General features: G+C 41.8%; 1 protein-coding gene across 1 annotated transcript; it reads left to right on the top strand.

Annotated features, from left to right (window-relative positions):
* Nucleotides 1-1,951: 1,951 nt before the first annotated feature.
* LOC133137472 (lactose-binding lectin l-2-like) lies at nt 1,952-7,145 on the top strand. Its single transcript, XM_061255773.1, has 6 exons — nt 1,952-2,083; nt 2,442-2,516; nt 3,870-3,967; nt 6,055-6,177; nt 6,734-6,845; nt 6,933-7,145. The coding sequence occupies exons 2-6, from the start codon at nt 2,456-2,458 to the stop codon at nt 7,010-7,012; spliced, it is 474 nt and encodes a 157-aa protein (XP_061111757.1). The 5' UTR covers nt 1,952-2,083; nt 2,442-2,455; the 3' UTR covers nt 7,013-7,145.
* The last annotated feature ends 15,103 nt before the right edge of the window (nt 7,146-22,248 follow it).

Below are 22,248 nucleotides of genomic sequence, written 5' to 3'. Positions count from 1 at the left end.
CTTGTCTACTTTTTGGATTAAATATTTAAACATTTCTGCTGTCAGTTTGAAATATTGTGGTACATGAATGAACAACAGGGTATGAGGCCCAGGACAACATGCTAAATAATGCTGAAGACACATTTCATTTTTGTAAAATCATTACAAAAATGTATCAAAACAGAAGACTCTGCATTTGGCGGCCTTGGAAGAAATCACCTGCCTGAGTGAATATTTCTGAGGAGGGGATTGAAAACAGCTTTGACTCCATAGCAGAGGGCATGTTCAGAGAGGAACTTCATCTCATTTAAAACATTCAAAATACATATCAAAAATATATATTTCATTATTATTCAATAAACTTAAATAAGGAGTAGGCCTGATTCTGAATAATAAATGTGGCATCTGAAATTGCGGAATGTGATTGACATGTTGATGGGAGTGAGGTATTAAAAATTCAATCAGTGGGCCTCAATCCATGGATTAGCACACTACCGTGGGCTCCAGAATTATAAGCGCTCTTAATAAAAATGTAGAAAAAATGCTGCATATTAAATAACATGGATAATGATTCATATTTTATGTTCAAACATACGGGAAAACTACTAAATTTTTTTCATCTGTTTACTCTAATGTTTCAATGTTTTCTATTTGGTCACCTCACTTGTTCTGAAAGCCACAGGTGCAAGCAAATATTTCAATCTGCCAAAATACTGTTCTTTAATGTCAGACTTGGTTGATTCCATTGAATCATTCATAAAGCATGTTACCATATGCATGTTTGAAAATAATGCTAATGTCAATCACTGTATAATTTTTTAGCTTCAACACTTTTTGTGCAGATTTATCAAGGGTGTCAATAATTCTGGAACATACCGTAGAAAGCTAATATGGTCATTCTCTACAATGTTCCTGACCTGCTGCTGCCAGAGGTGGCAAGAGGAGGGAGGGGGAAGGGAAAACAAGCCAATTTCAACACACTTTTTCCATGAGCATGTAGGGAACAATATGGAGTAATTTGCACCTTTAAAGAACCATAATATGATGTGTTAACCAAGTTTCCTTTTGGAGTGTCCACATGGCCTTTTTGGAAACCTGCCAGGACACAGTTATGAAAAATACAATGCAGAATACTGATTTGTGATGGTATTTTCATCAAATTTGTGTCGTGGCCCTATTGGATTTCTACGCGCAGGCACCAGCATCAGTATCCATTAAAAAAAACTGTTACTTTTCAGTAATATTTTGAGTGATTCTGGAAATTCCGAGGGAGTACCTTTCAGCAGAGGCCAGGATCATACCTGAAATAAAAAGGGTAGTCAACATTAAACTTTGGGTATGATATTTTCAGGCTTGTGGTAATAAGGAGGGGGCAACAAATGGGGTTAATGTGGAGCATCTGTGCATGTTTAATAGCATACTTTACTTATAAGCAGGAACAAACTACTGACCGTGTCAAATAATTAGTTCATATGCAGAACATTGACTTGCTCAACAGAAAGAAGGGCAAACAGGCGGAACACTGGTACAAATTATGGATAACATTTCTTCATTGTTAATGATTTAAATGAAAATAGATTTAAAGAGGTTTAATTCTATTTCAGCCTTAAATGACCCACCTTCGTGTTCCTTTTAGTTTGAAATATAAATATGAAATGCAAAATGTGAAGGCAGTATTTATCTCTGCTTACAAAAAGAATGATGACACCAGTGAGGGAAAAGGCTCTGAAAATGTAGAGCTGACAAAGTTTTTCATATTTTGCGTGTCTGGGCCAGATGTTTCCCAACATTAACCTCACTAGAACGGACCTTTCTGTTTACATTGAATGCTGATATCCGGATTCACTATTTGTTTTCTTTCTGCCATGACAATGTGCATGACTATGCATGTCCTCTTTCTCTGATAGTCATCATCAATTGTGTCATCATGTGGCCAATTCCTATGAAACACCTGTGTGAAACTGTTGTTTACATTTTCCCTATCAAATCCCTATATAAAGGCAGTGGAGCACTGTGAGTAGGACTGTGTTCATCAGAACAGAACTACAGATCATTCACAGCTACGTCACCCACCTGTCTATTTTCTTCCAGCTTGTATCTACAGGTAAGAGAAGAAACAGGCCTTCTGGCCACATTGTCTTGTTCTGGAACCAATCTTCTAACTAATAATGGTAAAATAGTAATACTATATATATATATACTATAGCTATGTATAGCTATCTATGTGTGCTGCAAGACATTAAATGTGGGGGAAAACATGAACAGTACATCACATTGCTCAAGACAAATGAGTCCTATACCTGTCCTCTTGGTTTAGAGTATGCCTTTTTTGTTTATTAATGAACTGGGAAAAAATAAGAGCTGTGCGCCCATTGTGTTTTTGCTTTTGTACTGAACCATTAACTTTACATTATGGCTGATATTGAGATCTTTCAATCCTCTGTCTCTACTGACTCTTGAAGATCCAAGATCCATCATGGTCTCCTTCCCAATGGCAAAGCTCATTCTTGTGGCTGCTCTTTCCTGCCCAACTTTTGGTGAGTAGTTATTGTATTTCACCTCAGATGGCTACCTATACACAGGTTATGATTAAGGCTGGGTTTTCTTCACAGAAAATATTGACAAAGTCACAGAGCAGTCATGGCAAATGTGTTAAAAAAATAAATAAAAAAATCACAGAATAAAGTTAATGGATAGGCAGGTGCTTTTAATGAGAACCAGCATTCTGTTTTGCCTTTAATTTAACAGAAAGACATTAGAAATAGAGTATGCTGAAATTGCATTAATAAAAAAACTTGTTAGTCTGTGTTCGATTTTTTGTCTTTCAAGTTTCTTTTCCTACACCATATTGTACATTGCTAGGTTCAGTCTTTGATGGCGCACCTCTCATCACTGAATGTTACCAACGTTGTTAAAAGGGGCTGTCATACATCTGACTGCAATAACTGACAAAGATCGAAATCTTTATCCCAGCGCATTGTAGTTGTTTCTCCTAGCCTGTGGCAATATTGTTAAAATACTATGCATAACACTGTAGGCTACATTGAGCTTGAGTTATCTTCCATAAGTTGAGAAATCATGGAACGAACTAAAAATGGAGGAAATCACAGAATTCGCAAAAAAATGGCGAATGTCACAGAACTGGCAAAAACATTTTTGTTTGCGTGAAGAAAAAAAAAAAAAAAATCACGGAATGTGTGATACTCATGACAATTACCCTGTCTTAGTTGCATTATTTGCAGGTTGTATGGGTAACTCATAATGTCTGTACACTGTGTAACCTACAAAATAACCCTCCATAATAAGTCCTTTTCCAAAATGGCAAATGTGTTGTGCTGTGTCATTTTGACCCTCTTTAACTGTATACATTTATTTTGCTTCTTATTTTTCTTTGTGAATGATTATGGTGGCACTTTCCATACAGGTGCCCAACTTTCAATTACTGTTCCTTTGGCTCTAAAATGAGATGTTGCTCACACATTTGTCATATTTATGGATAAAAGACTAGTGCTTTGGGAGACAGTAAGGTGACACACCACATTTTTCCATTACAATATTTTTGTGCTTATTTCAACTGTTGGGATCAATTTGACACAAATTTAAAACCGGTCATAAAATCTGAACATCTGCATAAATGCATTGAAATGGGAAATCTGCTGTTTGAATACCTGCTTCATTCAAATGCATAACAATGTTGCACCACAGTCATGGTCTTATCTTGAAACCTGTGACAAAGGAACATGTCAGACGTTCCATTTTTAGAAAAAATAAAATATTTCAAAACTGCCTGTAGAGGACAATACACTTTGCAGAGCTGTTCTTTTGACTTGTGTGCATGTCAATGGAAAATAATATACAGTAATTTTTTGCTTTGTGTTTGTATCCGTCAGCACAAAAGTGTGAGAATGCCTGCCCTCCCGGCTGGAAAAGCTTTAATTATCACTGCTACAGGTATTTTGGATTTCTCATGGACTGGGCCCAAGCTGAGGTAATATGTCCAGCATTCTTAATACTTATAATAACAGTACATTAATTCATTCAAGTTTCTGAAACATCAGGGGTCCTTTATAAAAGCGGGCTCAAGAAATCTTGAACATAATCGTGAAGTCTGAGATAGCATCATTAGTGTAGCCTATCTGAAAGTGAGCACATTGAACACACTGTAGGCTACATGTTTTCATTGTTAATGTAAAATTACATGCTTTACTTTTATTTGCAAGAAATGCAGAGGATAAAAAGGCGGAAAGAAACCATTTTGTCCATAAAAATATATTTCCTAATATGAAAAATATTATTACCCATTCCAAATGTCACAGGCCCTGCAGGCATTGCAATCAGGCCTTGATTTTGATTGTCATCTCCACCCTTGCTTCTGTCTTGCGATGAACCAAGTTTTAATGAGCTTGTTGTTCAGCATCAGGGGCAGGGAAAAGCATCATCAGAAAGGTCAGGCAGAGATAGCCTTGGTCTCCACATTTTATCAAATGGTAGGCTATATAAATCATGGCTTACATAATGGAAACTAAAAATGCACTTACATAACTAAAAGTAGGATTAGAAAAAAAATGTATGCCCTTATGTAAGGTGGCATAGCGCCTTCATATCAATGATGTCAAATGAGGTAGGGGACGTCAAAGGAGGACGCTGTGTGAAAAGGCTAATGACTGGAGGGGAACAGAAGATTTTCACAGACATTTCAGTGATATACACATCCACCGGTACATGATGATGTCAAATCTCTCTTTGTTGTACGTCGCTCTGGATAAGAGCGTCTGCTAAATGCCAATAATGTAATGTGTGCAGATCAGGACAGCAATGCAAATAAGTCACAACTTTGAATGTAGCCTAAGGCTATTATTGCAATTATACAACAGATTCACCAATACATTTATAAATAAATAAAAACTTAGTCAGTGTAACCATTTCCTAAATATGGAGCATAACGTCTCAAACAAACATCTCCAGCCTGTGTTTCCCAGAAGGTAACGGGTGCTCAAACTCCACCCCTGAATGCCGAGAAAAATCTAAAACTGTGTGTACGTATACCTAGAAGAATTCATGCTGTTTTGAAGGCAAAGGGTGGTCACACCAAATATTGATTTGATTTAGATTTTTCTTCTGTTCATTCACTTCTTCTGTTCCAGAATTTTGGTAATTGATAAAAAAATAAACTATTAACATTTCTATTTTTGAAAGCATTCTTATTTTACAGCATTTTTTCACACCTGCACAGTATTACAAATTCCGCAGTTCCTGTGAATTAACGAATCACCGAATAACGAATCACCTGCTAGACTAGAGGATAGGCAGCCGTTGAGATAATTTAGCCATTATATTAGGCCTATTTGACACATGACATTAGCAGGGCACATGAAGCAAACAGCAGTTTGTTGTTTAAATGTGCATGATTGGTCAATACAGAAATGTCACTGTATACAGTATGACATGATTTTGGTTCATGGAACTTAGCAAAGATGTAGCGTAAGAATGAAGGGTGCAACCAAACAAAGACACAAAATTAGCTTCAAACTAACTTGTTACAACATAACATTTAGTACTGACTTTACACCCTAACTTGCGATCAAACTTATGTTGCACTGTTGCAACAGGCTGCTCATATCTAAAATATCACAGCTCAGATTATTTGCGCAATGGTAAACAAACGCAAGTGACTTTTCTTGTTTCTTGAAAATCAACTACATCTGTTAATTTTGTCTTTATTGATTGTTTTAATTTTGTGTTTTGTCAATTGTGTATGTTTTTATAGTTTATGTAAACACTGTGTTCTTGAAAAAGAAGGCACTGATCCCTTAATGTGTCTTTGAGTACTACATAAAAAATAATGGTTGATTTTAATAGCAAAGAATTATTAGAATTATGTGACTGCACATTTTTACAAAAAAGCTGATTTGAATGAATTTCCATCAGTGTTGTTTTTTATTATCAAAATAACAGTTCACCTGTGAAAATCAAACTGCACAGATTCCTATCTCCGTGACCTGTCTGTCTCATGGTAAATAATCAATATGATGCATTATAAGACTGACAAATCTCATCTCCCTTGTCCCTTTGCAGAGATACTGTGTTGGACAAGGAGGAAACCTGGCCTCAGTGCACAGCCAAGTGGAATATAACTTTCTCCAGAAGCTCACTAAGAACACCCTTCCATTCTGGATAGGACTGACAGACTGTCAGAGGGTATAATGATTAATGAAGGCAGCTTTACACTCACTAGCCAGCAGTACACAACTTGAGAATCAAAGGAATCAATAAGAAACTGATACAGCCAACCCTGACACTATTAATTAATTCACATTGTGCCAAATAAGACAATTTATTTCACAATGAAACAAGACATAATGGCAAGCCAAGAAATAATAATGGAAGATTCTATTTATATAATACATTTTAAGTACATCATTGTGCACTTTCTACTTCACAGTCAAACATGAGATGTTATTCTGACATTGCTGAATGCATTTTACTTGTAATTTAACAGTAGAAAAGACATTCAAGCACAAACTAAAAAAAAAACTTAACCTGAAGACTGTACATTCCAGACAAAGTAAGCTGAATTCTAAACGACAGTAGTAATTGCTTTAAAAAAATCCATTATCTTTATTTCATTGTCTTTCAAAATTGTTTTTGATACTTGCCATCGAATAAGTAAAAATGTAATGTTTTAAGATAAGACTGCATTCGCACACACTAGTACTGTCTTCACCACAAGCAAACTTTTGTCGTCCCTGTTCAGGAGGGTTACTGGATTTGGTCAGATGGATCTAAACTGGACTTTCGCCACTGGAATTCTAGGGAGCCAAACAATTTAAATAGAAACGAGGACTGTGTGCATGCAAACTGGGCTGGTAAGCACACACTAAGTAAACTCTGTATTACTGCTGAGTGGATTTGACTGGACTTACTGACTTTTCACTCTTGTGTTGTAACCACAGTGCAGAAAAAGTGGAATGACATCCCCTGCTCAAATCGGTACAGATTTGTCTGTTCCAAGCTTCAAGAAGGAGAGAAGTGAGGTGCTGGCGATGACAAGAAAAGCAGCTCTGACCAGTCAGAAGCATGCGGCTTTAAAGCTTTGATTTTTCATCCTTGATTACAGTTATCTCTGTTACCTCTATTCCTCAAATAAAGCCTTCCTCAGCATGTTATTCAAGTGTCAAGGTCATATTTCTCTGGTAATTTGTGGTCAGTATCACAGTATGTTTTCACTCTCCAGCAGGAACCACCAGGTTACTGATAATATTCTCCACATACACACATACAGTGGGCTCCAGAATTGTTGTCACTACGTATAATAAACAACATGGTGGGGGTGAGGGGGGGCCATAAGTAACCCAAGGATCACAGTTTAAGAATTGCTGAGATTGTTTGTGTCTTGGTGTTATCAGGTCTAAAGAAAAAAACCAAAAAACTATGGAATTCATACAAGAAAAACCTCATACCTACTGTCAAATACGTTGGTGGGTCATTGATGTTTTGGAGATGTTTTGGTACCAATCATCTAGGGATACTATTTAAGATCAATGGCACAATGAATTCAGTCTTGGTTGTAGGTAGATTGTCCAGCAGGACAATAACTCCAAGCATACATCAAAATCCACACAGAAATTATTAACCCTCCTATGATGTTTGAGGCCAATTTGACCCCATTTAGTGATTGACATCTCTTGAAAATCAGTTCACCTTGTTTCATATTGATACTGTATCATTTCTCCATTTTTCCATTACAATATTTTTGTGTTTATTTATAACTGTTGGGGTCAATTTCACACCAAATGTAAAACCGGTCATAAAATCTGGTTAAATGCATTGAATTGGGAAATCTGCTGTTTGAGCAACTGCTTTACTCAAACATGTAACAATGTTGCACCACAGTCATCATCTTATGTTGAGACCTGTGACAGAGGAACATGTTAAACTTTAGAACTCCCCCTTCCATTTTTACAGGACAATGCAATTTGTGGCGCAGTTTTTTGACTTGTGATATACAGTAATTTTTTGGACACCTCATGGAGTGGGCCCAAGCTGAGGTAACACAACAATAGTAATATGTCCAATAATAATAATAATAATAACTAGAAAAAATTCCAGGGAAATTTTAAGTGTGCTGCTGCTGGTGCCCATCCCTCACACAAACACAGATGTAACCCACAATTTGGTCCTCACAAAAATGGAGAACCTCATCTATACACTTGTGTGTGTGTGTGTGTGTGTGTGTGTGTATTTGCCCTTATGATAAGTTCATAGGCCACACACACACACACACACACACACACACACAGATCTAAAACAAAATTTGGTCCTCACAAAAATAGACATCCTCATCTATACACATGTTCTGGGCAGTTGCTAGGGTGTTCTGGGCGGTTGCTAAGGTGTTTTGGGCGGTTGCTAGGGTGTTCTGGGCGGTTGCTAAGGTGTTCTGGGCGGTTGCTAGGGTGTTCTGGGTGGTTGCTAGGGTGGTCTGGGCAGTATCAGGGTACAATTCCCAAGGTGGCGTTGTCTGGCTAAGTATGGGCTGCTCAACCACACCCACCCTCCTGTTACAGTTAGCACAACCATTAAGACATGGACATAGAAATAAAACAGTTAAAAACCTCAGTCAGTCAGTTAGCTAGTTATTTAGTTAATTATTCTTATTAATTACTTAGTTAGACGTGTTAGGCAGAGGCAGAACATACATACAGTTCAACAGCATCACAAACTACAGGTAACAAACAACCAAATCAACACCTCTCTAAAATAATAAAAACTTAATAGAATATTACACTGCATTAGTTTTGGTAAATATAAATTACAGTGACAGTTCACTAATCAGCTGAGCTTAGTTAGCCAGTCAGCTGACTAGTTAGCCAGTCAGCTAGCTAGCTAGTTAGTTAGTTAGTCAGTCAGCTAACTTGTTAGTTTGTTAATCAGTTCGTAACAGTCACTTAGTTAATCAGTTAGTCAGACCGTCAGTTAGTTAGTTAAGATAGCTAGCGCCGAAGCTAACGCTAACTAGCGCGCCGAAGCTAACGCAAGCTAGCGCCGAAGCTAACATCAAACAACATACAGCCTGCTCTGTGTCAGGGCCATTGCTAAGGCAACCAGCGGCGGGTGCACACGTGTGTGTCTCTAGTGATTCCGTAGCCAGAGAAAGAGAGAGGGGGGGGGGGGGGGGGGGCTGTGTGGTAGAATTGCACCTGGCAGCTCCCAACTGCCACCTGCCAAGGGCCAGATGAAAGTTGAAATGGTTAGCTGTTAGCAAGCTACAATAAACATAAGTTGAAAAGATAACCTTAACACCCGCGTAATTACTTTGAAAACAGGTTGCTTACCGTGACTTCCGTCTGTTCCACGCTGTCTAGAAGTGTGGCTAGCACAGAAGCCGGGAGTGGAGGAGCAACTGCGAGGACCCCGACTGGCAGAAATGCACCTACCAGATCCCAACTGCCAAGCAAAAATTCAAACAAAAGTTAGCTACAACAAACGTCAGCATCAACGTGGTCCTGAACAGCTTACCCCCAACAGAGAACGTATTCTCCACCTAGGATTAGCCTCGAAAATAAGAAAGGAAAAATAAGAAATGAGCGAACCGTAGGAAGGACTGATTTCTCAATCCAGCTGGATCACTCCTACCTAACCGGGGAGATCCTTGATTACACAGTAGATGGGATTGTAATAACTGTAATACGTTTGGAGTACACCTGATTGAAGGCAAGATTCTGGTTGCGATATGTAAATGTGATCAATCAGTGTCTGCTTTTCAGTCGTTGCAGCGGAGACAAGCTGGCTATAGCCTCTGGACTGAAACAACTCCTGTATGGCTTTCTTTCCTCTTGAGAGCAGGTCTTCATTGAAGTCTCCACAAACAATAACAGGCTGGCAATCCATCATCTCTAAGGAGTCCAAGAGACTATGCATGTTTGGAAGAAACATGTCAAGACTGAAATTTGGTGGTCTGTACACAGTGGCTATCAACGCTCTGATTGGAGCCTCAACTTTGACGACTGCAAATTCAAGATCGGTCACATTTTGAACGTATCTCCGGGCCACTGCTTGAAGACTGCTCCTGTAATACACCGCAACTCCACCTCCATCTTTTTTAGCCATGTCCGCTGTGTTTGTGTATGATACATGCCTGTTGCGCGCAAACATGTCACATCCCTCCAACTGGAATTTTGGTGAAACTAATGATCCAGACAAATGGGTTTCAGTTATGTACAAAATGTCGGCAAGTCTGAATTCGTGTTGACATTTCATGTCCTCAATGTGCGATGGAAGTCCTTGTGCATTGTGATGGATGATTGTCAACGTTGGACCAGTGTGGTCTGCTGATTTCACAAAGTGCAACAGCGGTCTCGTACTCTGGAATGAAGCGTGACTCATATTCTCCATTGCTGTCGTGATGTCCGGATTAGCATTAATCTTCTTTTCTTCAAAGTCAATGATCCTTAGTCCTTGAAGGGAGGTTGTCCGGCTTAGGGCGACATAGGCCATTCCAGATTCAAAAACACGCTTCAGACACACCACTGCAGACTTCATAGTCATTCCTTGCACTTTGTGAGCTGTACATCCAAAGGCCAGTTTCATTGGGAACCGCCGTCGAACCACTCCTTTTTTGCCCATATTTTCTTCAAACTTTTCAATGTACACAAAGTTATCCGTTGCCCCTTGAATCTTCCTGCGGAATTTCTGACCTGCTGTGGGATTATCCAATTCAAGTCCGATCAGCTTCACAGTCGTCGGTCCATCTCCAGAGGTGGTAACAATATTGGCGATTGTTCCAAAAGTCCCATTTACAATCCCATCCTCGATATCCAGATTCCTAATCACCATGACCCGTGCTCCTTGAGCAGTCTGTATGTTGTCCGGTAAATCCCTTTTGTTGCCATGGAAGAAAGCTCTTAGCATTCGTCCGGTTCCGGGATCCTTTCTGTAGTCCTCTGCTCGAATGTCTACAACTTGTAAGTGGAGGGCAGTTACAGTTGCAGCATTGTGCGCATCAACCTCTTTGTTTGTGGCGAAGATATGAAGGGCATCGGCACAGTCTTTGACTTCAGCGACAGCCTGTGTCAGCAGAGCTTTGTCGTTGACGCTGAGGGGATCTGTCTTCTTCTTTGTTCTTAACCTGTTCAAGAGTTCGGCGAAAGTGCGATCGTCTTTCTGCCGCATGATCTCTGTAAGGTTGACCATCTGGAAATCTTTCCAGAGATCAAGCACATCCTCCTCATAAACGCAGAGCGGTTTGGCTTTACCAAGGGGTGGCAGCTGGTAGAAGTCTCCAACTGCAAGGACAGACATCCCACCAAATGGTTTCCTGTTGCCTTTGATTTGTTGCAATCTCCAATGGACATAGGCAAAGAGCTCCTTAGAGACCATGGATATCTCGTCGATGATCAAAATCTCTGCATTGGACAGCGCTGCTCTCAAGTCGTCCAGTGCATTTCCAAGTCCTTGATACGGTGGTCTCAAATTTCTCGGGAGCTTCAAGATGGAGTGCAGGGTTTTTCCAGAGATGTTGAAAGCTGCAGTGCCAGTAAACGCCGTCAGCAGCACTGCAGGCTGGGACATGTCCGCTTCATCGCAAAACCTGGGTAGTTGGCGCAGAATCTTGGTAGCCTCCTGATACACGCACTTGATGACATGAGATTTGCCACAGCCGGCTCCCCCAGAGATAAAGTAAAAGAAGGGTTCAGGATTGTGACCCCAGATGCGTTTCAAACACCATTCACGCACGGTGTAGAAAACAGACGCTTGGGTTTCGTTGAGGCTTCGGTACATATTCCTCACAAAGTCCGGGCTCAATTTCGGTGCCTCGACTGCTGGTATTGCGCCACTGCTCTCACCATGATGGCCATAGAGAACCCTGTACTCCGATGCAAATTCAGCCAGACACATGGTTTCAAACTTGGGGTTTGCAGGTCTGTTTGCATACTTCTCGGGCAATCCTGACATCCACACATCCTCTTCGTCTGCGGCCATATTCTTCAGTCTGCTCATGGGGTGACTCATTTTCAGACCATCCTCATCAGTCTGTATGAAAATGACCGTACGCGTGCCCTTTTTAAGTGGTAGGCTGCATACCCGTGCCACAGACTCCTGAGCGCTGACCTCTCTGTGCTTAGAGTATGAGTATGATCTGCTTCATTTCATCTCGTTCGTTGACATTTGATTTCCGTACATCACAAATGACTGAGTTAAGGAGCTCAGTCATCTCATGTTCCGGTTTGGACATGTACGACATCATGTACATGACGCAACTGAAATCGTCAAGTACAAACTGGATGTCCATGTTAGCATTCCACGCTCGCAGCAGATCAGGGTTGTATCCATTTACCCAGCAGTCCTTAGGATCACGCTTCATCATGACCACCATTCCACAGGTGAGGGAATCAACATACTTGTGGTATTCTTTATGGGTCATCTTGCATTTCTCCAGCAACTCCGACAAATCCTTGAGTGAAGCATTTGGGTCCATGAGAAGGTCTCTCAGCTGTTTCAGCTTTTCCTTAGCCTGCCTTTGTTGCTTTCCAATGAATTTCTTGTTGGTCTTTTTTGAATCTTTGCCTTTTTTCCCACGTTTCTTTTTCTGGCCGTCGTAGTCACCGAGGTGATGACTGTTTTCTCCATGGGTAGCTTCGGGAACCCAAATCTGCACAATACATTTCCTTTCCTGCACGTTTTTGAGTGATTTTGGCTGTGAACTTGAACACAATTCTGTGGAGCTCGGGGTCTGCTTTCTCGTCAGGCATCTGGCAGCTTATGTAGCGGTCGATGAACTTGATAACATCTTTACAGTCCACGGGATCCTCAATCTCTGGTGCATCTTTGATCCAAACCAGCATGTGAATATGTGGACTTCCTCTGGCTTGAAACTCCACTGGACCGATGGGCTGTGACATGATCAGCTCATGCATGAGCGCATCCACTCTCTTCTCAAACATGCGCATGACAGTGACAGGGTTGCTCCAGAGAATCTCGCATTTTTCATTCCAGTCAAGCTCTGAAAAGTCCCCTACCTCACCTTGTTGAGCTTTTATGACCTCAATGACTTCAGGCCATCTCATTTCCGCAGCAGAAAAAGTGACAAAAAAGGTTGGCTTGCCCAACTGTCTAGCCATAGCGTGAAGATCTCGAAGTGTTTTCTCCCAGTACGCTGGAGTGCCTCTAAGGGGTTGCATGAAACGTGTTGCTTCCTTATTTTGGATGAGTGTTTCCAACTCTTCTTTATCCTGAAGCATCTTGTTTGAAATTCTCCTTCCATCCTTGGTATTTTTCTTTCCCTTCCGTGTTTGGATCGACATGCTGTTGGTAGCCATGTGAGTTTCCGTTACAAACTGTGAAAAGAAGACGTAACTTTGGTCCTTTGCAAACCGCGTATCCATACAGAATAGCCTCGTGTTAAAGTACATACTTGGGGACAATTTAATTTGTCTGACCTCATCCAATGTGTTCTGTCCAGTTGGGAACTGCACAGGATAGGCCATGGCTTCAGGTTTTGGTATGGTGAAGAAGCCAACTGGTTTATTTCCTTGGGCTGGAGCGATGCTGAATATTCCATCGCCATATGATAGAACTTCCTGTGCGATGTCAGGAGGCTGCATGCAAGTGTCGAGGGCCAGACCAGGTCTAAGGTCCTCCTTTTCTTTGTCCATGTTATTGGGCTGCTGTTCATCTGTTGTGTCAGCAGTGGGTTCCATTTCTCCTTCTGGGTTGCAGGGCTCCTCAGGCTGTGCAGCATCTGGGTTGTCCCGTTTTGCATCCTCTTCATGGACCGGCTGATCATCTTGGAGACTATCAAACGCAACTATTTTGGCAATCAACTGCCTTTCCAGCACATTTAACACATCCAGCTCTGGGGGAATGGGTGCTAGCTCCAGGTTATTAGCAACTGCAATGCATGGCATCCTTCCTCTGATCAGGTGGCTGTCACAGGTGGGGCAGATAAATTCAATATGGATTGTTGCTGTACGTCTCCCTCTGGTACTTTTTCTGTCTGCTCTGAACAGCAGGATCCATATTGTATTTTCTGGTGCTGTATTCCTTCTTTTGTTTTTGGTGATCAAAGTCTTGTGCATATTTGGTTTTCATTGCCTGCACTTTTTTCAGACGAAATTCCAAACTGCTGGCATATTTCAGTTTCTGATATTGTCGTCTTTTCCAGGTTCTTGGGACATTGTCTCCAGGTGGTACATGTTGCTTTTTGCACTCACTTCCTCTACGCATAGCTTTTCTTTGCATTTGTTTGCTCAGTTTGGAAAACTCCTGCACTGTTTTTGTTGTGTGATGCATTATGTTGACTCCCTGATTGAAGTCCAGATTGTTTGCTTGTCCGTTATCAGTTTCGCTCCCTGGGATGTTGGCTTCCACACACATTTGTGCTTCTGGTACTGCTGTAGTTGATTTTGTGACTGTCACATCTGCTGACTGTCCAGGGGTCTCACTGGAACCGTGGTCACTTTCAAAGGAAACAGAAACAAACTCATAGGGTGCATTAGGACCACACGCTTTAAAAAGCTCATGCAAGTGGTCAACCATGTCACTGAGGTTGCAGAAAGTCATCATAATTGCAGTTCCCCTAGCTTGTGGCAAACCAGTTGCAGATCTTGAGTGGGAATCAAACAATCCATAGCGTCCTGATCTGTCGCGAAACACTGCAATGCACTCGGGATCTACAATGATAAATGCATGGCTGACAGCTTGTGACAGGATCCTCAGTTGTGTGGCAAGGGGAAATCCAATTGGGCTTTCTACTCTCAAGAGACCGAGACTCTCTTCCGCCATGTCTACACTGTAACAATTTGAATCCGTGACAACCTTTTTCGGCATCTCCTTTGTGGTCAAGTGGTCGCTTTGGTAGGTGTTGTCCGACACAAGCTTCTGTTTAGTCTCTGCATAGAGTGCATCTCCCCGTTGAAGCACCCTGTCAAGGGTGCTTGTGTCTAAATGCAACCCCTCATTGTGGTAGGCCAGAAAGGTGAGAGCCATGCAGGTGCACTGATGGTTACGAGAAAAAACTTCATATCTCTGATCCATCTGGGAATGAGTTGCCCTCACGGATCGACTCGGTCCAATGGTGGAATCCTGAAACTATTTTATGAAGGAATGTTGTCATTTTGATTTTAATGTACATATTTATTTTATAAGTGACAGTTACATAATTATTAATATCATTAATCCTTATTATTTTATATTATTTATATTATTATTTTCATTATCATTGTTGTTATATTCTGTTTAACATACGTTAGTTGCCTTCAACATATGTAACCATAAGCTTTAAAGGGCCCATTATTATGCTTTTCCTACTTTTCAGACATATAAATAGTGTTAATATGTTGGATAGTCGTGCTAGACGATGTCATATAATGAGGTAGGTTTTAGATGGCTCTGAACACCAGGTTTTCAAAGTTTTTCTAAATTTATGAAGCATTGACGTCACAAGTACGGACTTTGCTATATGGTCACAGGAGCGAAGTGCTGAGCGGCGCGCAGAGCAGAGCGGGGTTGCCTTCCAGGTTTGAGTGAGAGAGCCAAACAGGGATTTCTCGAAAACGTCACAATTTAGTGGATAACGCCAGAGGAGTGTAGGGAACAATTCGACGTATAACAAGTCCACGTTACTGCTGTAGGAACGGCGTAACGGAGACGAATGCGGGTTTTTATGTGGCTACAGCTGCGCTACAGAAACGTCCTCAATCTATCTACCAATATCTTTATTTGGGGAGTGACTTTTTATATAATTACTGGACTATAATTTAACAAATGTATGCTTGTAGTATAACAACTGTACAGAACTTTTTACAATGTTTAGTTTTACATTTTACATTTACATTTTAGTCATTTGGCAGACGCTTTTAATCCAAAGCGATTTACAAGTGCATAGGTTCTACCATAAGTCAGAGCATCACATCCAGAAACTAGCAAAATACACAGGAAATGCTGTTCTAAACATAGTTGTCATCAGAAGTGCATTATTATTATTTTTATTTTTTTTTGGGGGGGGGGGGTTAGACAAGGATAGGGATATCAGAAAGGAGGGGCAGGGGAAATCAGGAGGGAGGACTAAGGTAGAGTTTGAAAAGGTGGGTTTTGAGTCTGTGCTGAAATAGGGGGAGGGATTCTGCTGTTCTGACAGTGGTAGGCAAGTCATTCCACCACTGAGGAACCAGAACGGAAAACAGGCGTGAACGTGCAGCTCGACCGCCAGGTGCACGTAGAGAGGGAACCGTAAGGCGACCAGAGCTAGCAGACCGGAGTGGTCTAGCTGGGGAGTAGGGGATTGTATGTAAGGTGGGGCAGTCCCCTTAGCAGCCTGAAATGCCAACACTAGGGCCTTGAAACGGATGCGTGCAGCAATGGGAAGCCAGTGGAGGCCAATGAGAAGCGGGGTGACATGAGCCGACCTGGGCTGACTGGTGATCAGGCGGGCTGCAGCATTCTGGACCAGCTGGAGGGGCTTGATGGCACACGCTGGGAGACCGGCTAGGAGGGAGTTGCAGTAATCCAGGCGGGAAATGACGAGCGCCTGGACTAGGAGCTGGGTGGCTTTCTCAGTCAGGAGATGACGGATACGGCGTATATTATACAGAAAGAACCTGCAGGTTCTGGCAGTGGAGGATACTTGCGGAGCCAGGGTGAGGCAGTTATCAAGAGTCACCCCAAGATTCTTTGCCGTACGGGAGGAGGAAACTACAAAGTCCTCAACAGTCAATGAGAGGTCGATTAACGGAGAGGACTTAGCAGGGATGTAGAGAAGCTCAGTTTTGGCAAGGTTGAGCTTCAGGTGATGGGAAGTCATCCACGCAGAGATATCAGCCAAGCAGGCAGAGATCCGTGTGGTGATTTGGGTGTCGGGGGGGAAGGAAATGAAGAGTTGGGTGTCATCAGCGTAGGAATGATAAGAAAATCCGTGGGAAGAGATAACAGAACCAAGAGACATGGTGTATAGCGAGAAGAGGAGAGGCCCAAGAACCGAGCCCTGCGGGACTCCAGTTCGTAGGGGTTGAGGGTCGGAGACTGCGCCCCTCCAAGTCACCTGGTAGGAGCGACCAGAGAGGTAGGAGGAAAACCAAGCGAGTGCAGAACCTTTTTTTACAGAAATTTTTTACAGCCATTTCTTCTATCAACAGACCAGACCGGAAGTTCTCGTGCAAGTCGATAATCAAACGACGCCATCTTGCACACCTACCCTATTATCCTCCCACCGCACAGCCAGCGCTTTGGCATTTTATTCACTTCATTAGTTTCTTACAAAACACCTTTTATTTCGGCTGGCGCAGCCCCGGCTTCGCTAGGGGTTCAGTGTCTCCTCTGCTCAGCAGCGCTGTGTGCTGAAGGCAGCCAGAAGTTGCCCAAATAAAGCAGAGTGGGCTCGGCGGAGGGGGGAAAAGGGGGAAGAGGAAATTACACAGACCATCTGAGAAGACTGCAAGAAATAGGAAAAAGAGCTCATAGCACAAGTATAGGATAAATAAGGAGTTTTTTTAAGAATAAATTGTGCAAAGCTGCTCTACTGGATCACATTTAAAAGCCCTGGAAATTAGTCTAATATATTATATAATTATATTCATTTCCAGGGCTTTTAAATGTGATATTGGGATCCAGTAGAGCAGCTTTGCATGATTTATTGTTCAAAAAAACTCCTTATTTATCTTATACTGACCCTCTGTCTTCCGCCCCCTTTTGCGCTATTTTCAGCAGCCTTGTCATACGGTCTGTGTAAGCTTCCTCCTCCCCCTTTTGCCCCCCTCCGCCGAGCCCACTCTGTTGTATTTGGTCATCTTCGGGGGGCAGCACGCATCGCAGCTGAGCTCCACCCCCCTCTCTTACCGTTGTGGAAATTCTGTTTGCAAAAAGTACGTGCACAAGGTGATTGTTGTGGTTTGGAAATGTGACTTCAATAATCCAACCTTACGTTTTGGACCCCGAAGCCGACCCAGATAGTGAGAGCGTGAACCGCCGTCGCAACAGAGACTATTGCAAAACGTCTCTGAATGGTAATTATTATCCGCATTACCGGCTTACCACAGAATAGTCTATTTCATCTTTTCATTATAAGCCGCTTTTACCAACTTTCCAATATATTTCCTGCACAAAAGCTACATTATTATCCACTTTATTTAAATAAATGATATCCCAATAAACACAATGAGAGACATAAAGTAGAGTTAAGCAGGAGACACTGAACCCCTAACTGAGCCCGGCCGCACAAGCCAAAATAAAAGGTGTTTTGTAAGAAACTAACAAAGTGAATAAAACGCCAAAGCTCTGGCTGCGCGGTGAGAGGGAAATTCCTAGCCAAAAAGAAAAATCACTCCCCAAATAAAGATATTTGTAGATAGATTGAGAACGTAGCGACGCAGTCTCTTCCTGGGAGGTTGGCTCAGTGCCCCACCTACTAGAAAAAATCACTGTGTGTGACGTGGCAGTGACGTGGACTTGTTATACGCTGGATTGTTCCCCACACTCTTCTGACGAATTTGGCGTTATCCGCCAAGTCGTGACGTTAACGGTTCGAGAAATCCCCGTTTGAATCTCGGCCGTTCATACACCGATGGCGGCCGCAGCCAAGGCTACCAACAGTGCTAACAAAGTGCTAGCTTAGCTAGCTAAACTAAAAACGTCAGATTTAAGAATGGCAAATAATTATTTTAGCACCCTATGTCTACCAGAGAGGAAAAGGTATATTGACAAACTCAATATTGTCGGGCTATCTGTGTCCCTTCTCCTTACCTTGCTCATCTTGGAGAAATTATCCCACTGAATGGCCACAAGTATCCACTTTTGTCTGCGTTTAGGCTCCGTTTTTTGGTTCGGCAGCTTATTAAAAACTTGGTTATTTTACTTGCTAGCAGACAGAGGAGACAAGGAGGCACCTTCACGCAATGCAAAGTCAATGGAAGCGGAGGGGAAGTTTCCCCTCCGGTGTGGGCGGGACTTAAATGTGCTCTGTATCTATAGAGACAGAGCGCATTTAAGTCCCGCCCACACCTTGGGGGAAGCTTCACTTCCGGTCCCCATTGACTTTGCATTGCATGAAGGTGCTTCCTTGACTGTTCCGTCTGATATCAAACAAAATAAAAATGCCTGAAAGCTGCTGTGTGGTGGGATGCACTAACAACAGGGTAAAGAACCCACAACTAAGTTTTTATAAGCTGCCGAGCCAAAAAACGGAGCCTAAACGAAGATTAGTCTCATAGTTGCGGCCATGCAAGCGTTCATACACCGACAGCCGAGATTCAAACCGGGATTTCTCGAAAACCGTAAACATCACGACTTAGCGGATAACGCCGAATTCATCAGAGGAGTGTGCGGGTCAATCCGGCATATAACAAGTCCACGTTACTGCCGTAGCAACGACGTAACGGAGACAACACGCAGAGTTGTTAGTAAGTGAACCACTGCGCCAAACTCCCGGGAGGAGACGGTGTCGCTATGTTCTCAATCTATCTACCAATAAATGTCTTTATTTGGGGAGTGATTTTACTTTTCGCCTAGGAATTTCCCTCCTTCCACACAGCCAGCGTTTTGGTGTTTTATTCACTTCGTTAGTTTCTTACAAAACACCTTTTATTTTGACTGGTGCGGCCGGGCTGTTAAGGGTTCAGTGTTTACCGGCGCCTTGGCTGCAGGTGGGCGCGGTTTCCAGCGAGCTGTGCCTGTATCCACTTTTGTCTTCTTAAAAAGGCTCAGTTTTTCCGTTCGGCAGCTTATGAAAACTTAGCTGTGGGTTCTTTACCCTGTTGTTAGTGCATCCCACCACACAGCAGATTTTAGGCATTTCTATTTTGTTTGCTATCAGACGGAAGAGACAAGTAAGCACCTTCTCGCAATGCAAAGTCAACGGAGACCGGAAGGGAAGCTTTCCCCAAGGTGTGGGCGGGAATTAGATTATGACGCTTGGCGCTCTGTAGCGGGGTGTACTGGAGCTGATGACCATATAGAGAAGTTGCATATTTATGACATCATAGTTTCACGAGTTTAGAAAAAAACGTTGAAAACCTGGCGTTCAGAGCATCTAAACCTGCCCCCAGGGACTACTTCAATATTACCTCATTATACCCACTATGGCATCGTCTAACATGACTATCCAACATATTAACACTATTTATATGTCTGAAAAGTAGGAAAAGCATAATATGGGCCCTTTAAAACATTTCTATATCTGTACTGGGTTATACTGAGAGGGTCTGCTAGTATTTTATCAAACCTAGTACCCTTTATCAAAAATATTAGGAACAGTCATATACAGATCATCGGAATCAAGTGTTCCCTCTGGGAGAATCAGGTGATAAAGAAGGCAAATAATAGCAGCGGTGATGCCTTCAGGCCACGGTTATCATGTACCTCTGAGGAGAACTAACCGATACTCCAAATCTTTTATTCCTTCTGCTATCAGGTTACTAAACTCATTAGTACTCACAGTACTCATTTTAAATTACATTTTAACACATGTAACATTGTCTATTTACTTATTATATTGCTATCTATTTTACCTTATTTAACTTATCTTGCTGTCCTTCACTGACCTTTGTTTGTTTTTGATCTGTGCTTTTTGACAAACAACATACTGGATGTTGTTTGTGTGATTGTGGACGTGGTAAGCTGCAAATTATTTGCCCTCTTTGAGATCAATAAAGGTATCTGAATATTGTAATGCTGATAGCAGTACAATTTGAGAAGCTGTTAAAACGGTCGTCAGATTACAGTTATTCACTGTTTGTAGTTTGTCACACTAACATAAGTGGATAAATATGTTTGGATGTCATGATGTTTAGTTAGAGATAAACTGAGGGATTTTATTAAAACCATGTCTCTCAAAGCCAAGACCATGAAAACCTACTTCATCAATGAGCTTTTGGCTATGAATTGTACGTAGATAAAAATACTATAATGTATCAAAGTTTGAACAATACTGTTTGTTCCATGAGAGATTTGATGTGTGTGTCTGCTCTGTGCATCTCGTAGTAGATTGAAGCATTGTGTAGTACTGCAAATGCCCTGTGTGTGTGTCAATTGTGGAGGGAATAGAATTACCTTTTCAGAGTTGGAATGGGAGCAGGCTGGTGTGGCCGGCACAGGGATCTGGAGTTTGGCCATCTGATTACACATGCCATAAAGTTAGGAAAACTGGAGACTTTGAATTACACAGTGTATTTATTTAAGTGAGAGCTATACCTTCGGAGCCGGAGACTGTGAGGGGGAGGTTGCCTGGGATGGTGGTGGCGTCTCTGGCTGGACCGTCTGTAAAACCAATAAAATCCAGGGATTAAGCAGGGCTCTACAGTGCGAGTATTTCACTTGCATTTGCGCCTAAAAATGTATGTGTGCAAACTGGAAAAATAATTTACACGCACAGTGTGCGACTAAAGATTACAACCATAGACTGTATCCTACTGTTATCTTTCCCCCGCTGCTAATCATTCAAAAACTACAAACCCCACATTCCACAAGCTGCAATGCGTCAATCACAGTAGAGTTTCCTGTGATGACGCAGCTGTGTTAGACGTGAGAAAGGTACCGGTACGATAGGCTGTGCAGACAGTCACTTGACACTTAGTAGAACCACAAATTTGTCCCACATCTACTTGAATGCTTTGCAGCCTATTGTAACATGCAGCCCAAAAGCTATCTATTGTGTAAGTACCTGCTGGGGGATCTGTGGCTCTGCCGGGTTCCATCGGTTCTTCTGCCCCTGGGAACGCCTTCCCCTCCGCGGCATGTTGTCCTTGGCTTCGTAAACCTGTGAAGACTTCAAAAAAACCTTCAAAACACAGTTAGCTCACAACCAAACACAGTGAAGTGTAAAACTGAAGAAACTAACACAATATCAAGAATTACAGGAATAATACAATTTGTTTTAGATATCTGTGTGTGTGTGTGTATGTATGTATTTTATGTTTTGTTTGTGTGTGTAATTAAAATGAAATGCAGATGTGTGCCTCAGAGTGGGTAGCTGGAAAAGAGAAAAAAAAATATTTTATAGATTGTGTGTCATATGAAATTACAGATTAAGTTCTTGAGTACATATTTACTTAGTAAAATACATATAACATTAATGAAAATATAGGCTATAATATATCATATTACCGATCATGTTTCACTGCTAACTTATACAGTACAAACAACATAATTACTAACTTTTCATTTTTGCAAGAGAGAGAGAGAGAGAGAGAGAGAGAGAGAGAGAGAAGCAGGGCGCTGTACTAACATACCGGACGCACAGAGGCAGTGCGAGAGATGAGCATGTTTACACTTGGTTTTAAC

This window comes from Conger conger, chromosome 9 (genome assembly GCF_963514075.1).
Source record: "Conger conger chromosome 9, fConCon1.1, whole genome shotgun sequence".
Taxonomy (NCBI): Eukaryota; Metazoa; Chordata; class Actinopteri; order Anguilliformes; family Congridae; genus Conger; species Conger conger.
The sequence above is the reverse complement of the archived record's forward strand: the minus strand, read 5'-3'. Positions and strand labels throughout refer to the sequence as shown.

Coding starts and splice junctions, on each gene's coding strand:
- LOC133137472 (XM_061255773.1), top strand. CDS start 2,456: ATGGTCTCCTTCCCAATGGCAAAGCTCATTCTTGTGGCTGCTCTTTCC. Junction 2,517..3,869: donor TCTTTCCTGCCCAACTTTTG/GTGAGTAGTTAT, acceptor TGTATCCGTCAG/CACAAAAGTGTGAGAATGCC. Junction 3,968..6,054: donor TGGACTGGGCCCAAGCTGAG/GTAATATGTCCA, acceptor GTCCCTTTGCAG/AGATACTGTGTTGGACAAGG.